This window comes from Colossoma macropomum, unplaced genomic scaffold (assembly GCF_904425465.1).
Source record: "Colossoma macropomum unplaced genomic scaffold, Colossoma_macropomum, whole genome shotgun sequence".
Taxonomy (NCBI): domain Eukaryota; kingdom Metazoa; phylum Chordata; class Actinopteri; order Characiformes; family Serrasalmidae; genus Colossoma; species Colossoma macropomum.
The window spans coordinates 23105590-23113823 of record NW_023494810.1 but is presented as its reverse complement, the minus strand read 5'-3'; the positions used below and the strand labels follow the sequence as shown (position 1 = coordinate 23113823).

At 37.7% G+C, this 8234-nt stretch overlaps 1 protein-coding gene across 1 annotated transcript; it reads right to left on the bottom strand.

Moving 5' to 3' along the window:
* Positions 1–2978: 2978 nt before the first annotated feature.
* LOC118799259 (zinc finger protein 394-like) lies at positions 2979–6011 on the bottom strand. Its single transcript, XM_036558994.1, has 3 exons — positions 5748–6011; positions 4038–4157; positions 2979–3808 (listed from the first exon to the last, which is right to left on the bottom strand). Exons 1-3 carry the CDS (start codon positions 5956–5958, stop codon positions 3003–3005), a joined length of 1137 nt encoding a protein of 378 aa, XP_036414887.1. The 5' UTR covers positions 5959–6011; the 3' UTR covers positions 2979–3002.
* Positions 6012–8234: the final 2223 nt, after the last annotated feature.

Here is an 8234-nt window from a genome sequence, read left to right as displayed (position 1 = left end):
ACAGGGTTGCATATTAGCACATTTGGCCTTGAGTGGCACGTTAGTTCGTCGATGCATGTCCGCTCACCTACTCAACCACCTTTCTCTGTCAGTCATGTATCTCCTATATGTTAAAGGTGCCACAGAACGCATTTACTCAGCATTTTAAATTGTTCTCTGATGTCTACATTGAAGGTATGTGAGCTTTTCACATGTGGAAAAAAAAAAAAATAATAAAAAAAAAAAACAGGGCAACCCTACGGTTTGGCCAGAGGCGGTTCACGAGGAGCCAGAACTCTTCCTATTTCCACTGTTCTATCAAAATGAACTGCAAAACAGCAGACGGCGCCCGCGAGTGAGTCCTCAATGAATGGGAGTAAATGGAGCTAAAAGGCAAAAACGAAAAGTTAGAATAGCTTCTAATCACTTGCCCGGAAGCTTTCCTTTATTTTTAGAAAGTAGAAGGATGTATTTCACTAAAAAAGCAAAGAAAACATACCTGTATATTTCCTTTTTTTCTACAGCAAAAGGGTTTTGGGTAGCAGGACATAGCATTATTGCTACTGTGTGCTGATTGGTTGGCTAGCGGAGCAGCTCATTGGCTGTTTGTGCTCACTGACATCATAAACCTACATGAGGCACCGATTTAAACTCCTATAACTGGAGCTCAAAAACTCTTAAAATATAACCATGGTGTTAAAATGTTTTATGCTATCCAGTGTTCAGGAAATGTATTCTTTTACATAAAAATGTTATGTAAGTATTTATAAACTATGATTTTGCTCAAATGCTCTCTCTTAACCCATTCATTTTGGGCTCGCTCAGTAACACCCTCTAGAGTTTGAGAAACCCGGAAGACATTACAGAGTGGTAATTCTCCTCACAACAAGTTCTCTGGTTTGGCCCTAGAATGAAACAAGCTGTTATCCCTGTAATGGAGGCTCATAAATAATACTAGCTACTTGCTTTCGATATCAACAACTACATAAAGTAAATTAAAGTTGTTAGCTCACTATGAAATGTTCAATTTAAAGAGTGGATAAAATCACACAGTATCACACAGGTTGCTGGAGTTTACCTTTTCTTTTTTTCTAGGCAAGGGAGAACAACGCCTTGACAACCACCAGATGCATCATTGAGAGGACCATTAGGTAGCTCAAACGTAGGTTCCACTGTCCCCACAGTGAATTATGTGTGGAGCCACCAAGGGCCAGCAGTATTAGTAGTGCTTGTGTGGTGCTTTTTAACATGTCAAAGAGGTTTCCTGCCTTTGAAGAAGAAGAAACAAAATGATGGATATATCATCAAAGATGCCATTGTCAGTGCATTGTTTTGTAACCTAGAGAGAGCAAAACATTGTTATTATTATAATTGAATAATAATAACTAATAATTCTTACTTTTGTTATTATTATTACTAATTATTATTATTATAATAATTGAATAACAGTGAATGTTATTATTATAACTGACAGCTGTCAAGTTATATGTTCTTTATTTATTGTTATTATTATTTCTATTATTACTTGATTGCTTATTTATTATTCATAGTCCGCTGAAGCCTTCTGTCTTTCCCACGGCTTTAACTGCTTAAGTACCAGCTGCTGAAAAACGTCTCTATACTGAGAGAGATATCCCATCCTTGCTGTCCTGATTACACTTCCTTGCAAATGACCTGCCAGTGTTCTTTAGTTTCCTACAGATCTATAGATTCTTTTTTTTATCTCCATCTCTGTTTTCTCCCTTACAAGACTGTGGTGCCTTTCTGTCCTAACAGATGGGCATCGGCTCTTTGCATGTCCACTGTCTTTTTCCAAAGTGCTGAGTCGTTCTTCTCATCCGGGTCACCACGCTCATCTCCTTTTCCTTTGTTGAAACCTCAAGGATGTGGTCCACTTCCTTCATGGACTCATCGAATACCTGCTGAGCTTCATTTAAATGTACAATCAGTTCCATCATGAAACAGCCCCAAATGTTAATTCAACAGATACACACACAGACACAAGTACAACAGAGAAAAGTTCATCATCTGCAGCTTATAGTTATAAATTCATCATGACGTCACCACACATATAAACCAATGTTACAGATATGTTACTCAGAAAAAGTACCAGTCAGTACAGTATGTGTAGTAAGGCATAACTTTTTCTGAGTAACATTATATATGGAACAGTTGTTTCTATGTGTGGTGACGTCAAAACTGAACTGCAGAGGCTGAAATTTTCTGTTGTACTTGTGTCTGTGTGTGTATCTATTACCATTGTGAGTGTTTCACGACGGAACTGATTTAATGTTTAAATGAAGCTCAGCAGGTATTAAATGAGGCAACAATTTCTGAGTCCCCCTCACCCCGAGACCAATTCCAAATGAGGTCGAGACTGAGACGAGACCGAGGCCACTAGTTTATGGTCTTGAGGCCAAGACCGAACTCGAATACCACACTTGTTCTTTGTGTGGTGAAATGGTTCTTCAGATTGATAGACAATGTGTTGTATATGAAAATGGTTTTGAAAATGGTTCTATATAGCACTGAAAAGGGAACCCTTTTTGTTGCTATATGGAACCATTTTCAAAAACATTTAACATGTTTTTCTTTCTTTATTTTATTATTTATTTTTGGTAATTGCCAAAATGCCCCCCCACCCCTCAAATAAGACAACAGTGCTTGCCGAAGGGATAACTAGTGCAAGTCACTTTATTAGAAGACTCAAACACTCCCAGCAAATTGTGCAATCCGGGACTCTCTACAACCAAGCAGTGGTACTTCAGTTTCGTCCAAGGTAGGCTAACCAAACCAGTTTTTCCAGAGAGCTTCATAATGGAGATTTTTTTTTAAGATTAATATTACCATGCATGTCATGACACCCCTAGTGTACATGCAACCAAATCAGTACAGAACTTTATAAAGGTGTAATCCTATAATCCACTATGTCAATCCACGATCCAATGAATGCAGCCAATGGCACCCCGACACAAAATAAAAACATCACTCATCTCCGATCTTACTGCTTGTTATGTTTATTGTTACTTAGCCTGATGATGGTTACGAACATGTTTCTTCACTTGACTTGACTGAATGAACCGCTTCCCACAAACTGAACAGCTAAAAGGTCTTTCGCCAGTGTGAATTCTCTCATGGTCATTCAGGTGACCTCTCTGTTTGAAACATCTCCCACAAAACCTACAGTTGTATGGTCTCTCTCCTGTATGAGTTCTACGGTGGTTTTCAAGTACTTGTGCATAACTGTAGCTCTTCCCACACAGGTCACAGCGATATGGTCTCGGTCTGTTTTTCTGATGCACGACCTGATGTTGTTTCAGCTGTCTATGACTTCTAAAAGGCTTTCCACAATGCTTGCAGCCAAAAAAATCTTCAGCAGTCTGGCTCTGAACACGAGCTTCAGCTTGAGAAAAATGATCACATAATGTCTTGCATCGGGAAGGATGGTTACCTTGATCATCTCTTAAGCCTTCCCAGTGATTCTTAGTAATATTTTCTCTTTGCATCAAAGATGGTGCATCATCAAAGAAGATGACTTGGGAGTCCAGTGGCTCCAATTCGATTGTGGATCCTGTGTTATGTGGGCCATCATCAGCTTTTTCTTCCTTTATGGTCACTCCTAAGCAATTATGTAGTGGGTCTTTGGTATTCGCAGTCTCTGCTGAGGGAGAAGAGGATGAGGTTGGATTGTTTAGTGGCCCCTGTGGTTCAGCATCCTGATGCATGGTGGAAAGCTCCACCTTTACTTGTATAAATGAAGACTTTGAGTCCAGTGATTCTTGGCTGAAGTTTGGTAGCTCCTGCGGAACTGCATGACTTGACTGATCACCTGTAGGGATTGTGCATACAAAAAAACTGAATTTATAAAAGCCTCAAATTATTGCCTGTAAACATTAAGTGTAAGTGCAAGCACAAACCTTGCAATCAGACAATGTGTTTGCATGATTTTCTATGTGTGATGTAAGTAAGACAATTCAGTGAGGACAAACTCCTCAACATAGGCAGATTTTTCACAAGGTGAAGGATAGATACACTGTTCAGTGCTGGCTGTGGCTCACCTTCTTGCTTCATAGTAGCAACCTCCAGCTTTAGCTGTAGTACTGAGGGATCGGAGTCTAATGGTCCTTGGTTGGAGTTCTGCTGAAGTGGAGCTCCATCAGCATGACTGAGCTGTACATCTGAGGTAAATGCAGAAAAAGACAAAATGCGAGTTTACAGAGATACAAATGGACAGATGAAACAAAAGGAATGAAACCTGACAATGCTTTAGGTGGAGATGCACAGAATTAGAATGATATGAATTATATCAGTATCTGCAGATATTTGCTTTAAAAAATAATGTGTAAATTTGGCCAACATTTGTATTTTCTGTACTCTGGAAGAATGTTAGGCAATGCTGGGCCACTGTGATAAAATGTCTCCATTTTATTCATTTCAACCCTCTACAAATAGGATATATATATATATATATATATATATATATATATATATATATATATATATATATATATATATATGTATACACACACACACACACACACACACACTGGGTATTGGCCCACATTTCCTATATCGTTTTAGGCAGTAAATATAAACAGTAAATGGAAATTTTATTTATGTATTTATATCCTTTTACATATTTATAACAGAGAAAAATACTTTCAGATATCATAATTTCTGCATATTTCTGCAATTTATCAGATATCATAAATTCTGCATATTGCAATTCTGCAATATGCAATATGCAATTATTCTATCTATTGTCTGGGAGGCCTCATTCATAAGTCATGTAAGGCCCTTGAGCCACCAGGGCCCCCTGACTATATACAGGTGTCCCAAAAAAAACTGACATCATTTCATAGTCTAATAATATAGCCAATTCTCCCTCAAATAATCTCTAAATTTTAACAAAATGTGTAAAAACTAACCAAGTATAATTTTTTTTTTTTCCAGGTTGAAGAACGGCGTTCACTAGAAATGAAAAAGCATTTTGTGTGTTAGAATATGCTCGAACACAGCCAAACAAGAGTGTGCAGCATGCATTTTTGAGAAAATTCAATAAAAATGCACCAACTGGAAAGCAGATTTGGATTCAAAGTTCCTCTTTGAATCCAAATCTGCTTTCCGGTTGGTGCATTTTTATCGAATTTATGTATTATTCAATTTTTATTTAATTTATTGCTGTCTGTGCAGGGCAAAGGGATCTGGACGACCACCAGTATCAGAAAATATTACATTTGTGAAGCTTTGTGAAGTCGGTTATAAAATCTACATCCCTCTGAATTTTTGATACATTTAATAATAATTTAATAATTTATTTTTTTTGATAAATAAATCTTGTATTGTTCAACATGAAGCCTATTTAATTAGGTTTGCCTAGAACATGTAGTCCCTCAGATATTCACATCTCAAATGATGTCATTTTTTTGGGACAGCCTGTATTTTATTTTTCCAAACAGTGAATCCTGAGATCTACTTTGTTTCTTTTAGTATTAATCGAGAATATGACTGGGATGGGTGTTCAGAAACGGCCCTGTGTTGAGCCGATGCTCTATTACTAAATTAAGCAAGGACCCCATAATCAAACTGCTCGCTGACGTTGGTTTACTTTAGGCTCTCACGCCTCCTCAGCCCTAACTGGGAAGCGGAGTATACACAGAGTAGCACCGACAGTCCTAATGCACTCATAACAAGACTAATGCACTCTTAACAGTAACGTTACCATCATAAATAACAATAAATAAGAACGTAAATTAATAAACACTAACCTGCTGAACTCGGTGTTCGCTGCTCGCTGCTGGCACTACTGTTACTGTTGATCTCGGTCAGAATCTCCCTCAGGCGGCGGTTCTCTCGCTTAGTTCGCTCTATCTCCACCTGATACTCCGAGACTGTGTCTTGAACGGCTTCAAATATCTCTGCAGCGACTGACATTAACCGCTCGATAAAAAAGGAATTCAAGTGCTCCATTCTAGTCATTTTAAAGATGCTGGTTACACTTCCACAGTTCAACAAATCCCGACGCGCTCCTCTTCTTCAGTGTTGCCCACGGCAGGAAAAACAACTTTAAGGCACAAACTGCCACCTAGTGTAGAAAGGTATCTATTTGCTTAGTGAGTTGAAGTGTACTACTATTTAAAAATATTAATATTTTAGCTATTAGCAGAAATTCAGCGGATTTGGTTAGTTTATACTGTAATGAAATATGGCAACTTTTCTCTGCTGGAAAAAAAGACCATTAGAACCATTAGGATTAAAATAAGCCATTAGGATGCCCAGGAAAGTTGATATTCTAGGCCTTTTACTTTGATTTCCCTTTTTTAAAAAGGTTAGAAAAAGTTTTGCTTATTTTAAGTATAATAATAATATTTTAAGCTATAAACTTATGTCCCAACATTTGTGCAACCCTGTCAGCAAAACCTGTTAACTATTATTTATTCAAAGCAGTGGTGCTTGTTTACTCATTATTTAGTTTCTCTCAGTGTATGATCTTAAAGGGCATCCTGGCCTAACACTAGCATTTATAGCTATTTAATGCTAAATGTAGGCTGGGATGCCCTTTGTCAGACTGATGAGGTCGAGGAAGCGCTGATGTACAGAGGAATATTACATAACATGACACATAACCTTCAATCACCACAGAATTCACGATTTTATGTCTTTTTCGTATTTTCATCCAGGAGTGAGTGTGTTAACATGCACGTAACAATCTGATAACTACAGAAAATCAGATTTGATCAGTAATTAGTTCAATGCGTTTTTTATTTATTTATTGATTTGTTTGTTTTTATATTCTAGATAATAGGAAACTTAGGGTCGACATGAGTCAGGCAGTAATCGGATTTCCTCTTTGTAACCGGCCAGTAAACTCACAGATTAAGAAGTGACGTAAGCATAATGCAAACCCGTCTTGTTACCAGAGAACTTGTAGAGAGGAGATTTACCGCTCTGTAATGTCTTTGGGGTTTCTCAAACACTAGAGGGCGCTCTGAGTCCAAAATGAATTGGTTAAGATGGAGCAACAAAATCATAGATTATAAATGCTTAAGCATTTTTAATGTAAAGGAATACATTCATCTCCTGAACACAGAACAGCATAAAACATTTCAAAACCACTGTTATATTTTTAAGAGCCTTTAAACTTGATTTAGAGGAGTTTAAAATGGCACCTCATGTAAATCCATGACATGCATGCTCGCCAACCAATCAGCACTCAGTAGCAGCAATGCTAGCGTCCTGCTGCCCAAAACCCGATTGCTATAGAAAAAAGGAAACATACAGGTAAGTTTTCTTTGCTTTTTTAGTGCAATACATCCTCCTACTTTCTAAAACTTGATGGAACAATCTAGGCGAGACTTTTTAACTTTTTGTTTTTAGCCTTTTAGCTCCATTCTCCCTCATTCTCTTGAGCACTTGCTTGCGGGCGCCCTCTGGTGTTTTGCCGTCCTGTTTTTGATATAACGGGGGAAATAGGAAGAGGTCAGGCTCCTAATTAACCGACTCTGGTTAAACGCTGCTTGCTATTTCCAGGACAGCGCTCTGTTTTTGCACATGTGCAGACTGAGAAAAACAAAGGAAATCAGAGTGAGGATTTACAATCACGAGAAACCCAATTACTGAGCTAAAATCCAGCTCTCTTTATCAAAATTCCTCATCAAATTTGAAAAATCAGATAATTGCTGAAATCTGATAATGATCGAACTATTAAGTACATGCTCAGTGTTTTTTTTTACAGTACCCAGCATGCATTATGCAAATGCTGTAGCATTAGCTATCGGGCTTCCTTCTGCATTAGTTAGCTAGCCATGTATGCACCCCACCGTTAATACACATGATTAGAAAGAGATTTTCTTTGTCTTTAAACAGGAAAATCTCATTAATTAGGCTACAATGGCACCACTGTACACTGTCAGAGAAAGGTACTGTGCAGGTACAAACAATGTAAAAGTACCCTCAAAGGTACAACAATGGTTTTAAGGTCCAACTGTGTACCTGAAATAAGTTTTTATGAGGGCAAAGGCACATATTTGTGCATAATCTATCATTTTAAAACAGATCAATGAAATAAAAAGCCCTTTGACAAGACAATAGAAGGTTGGAGTCAATACAATTTTAAAAAATGTGATTGCAGTGGATTATGGTACAGTTATGTTCCCTAACAAAGGTTATTGAAGATGTACCCTTGACGGTACCACTCTAGTGATAAGAGGGATTATCACTGCCTTTTTTCTTTCTTTCTTTGCCCTAATTTTATC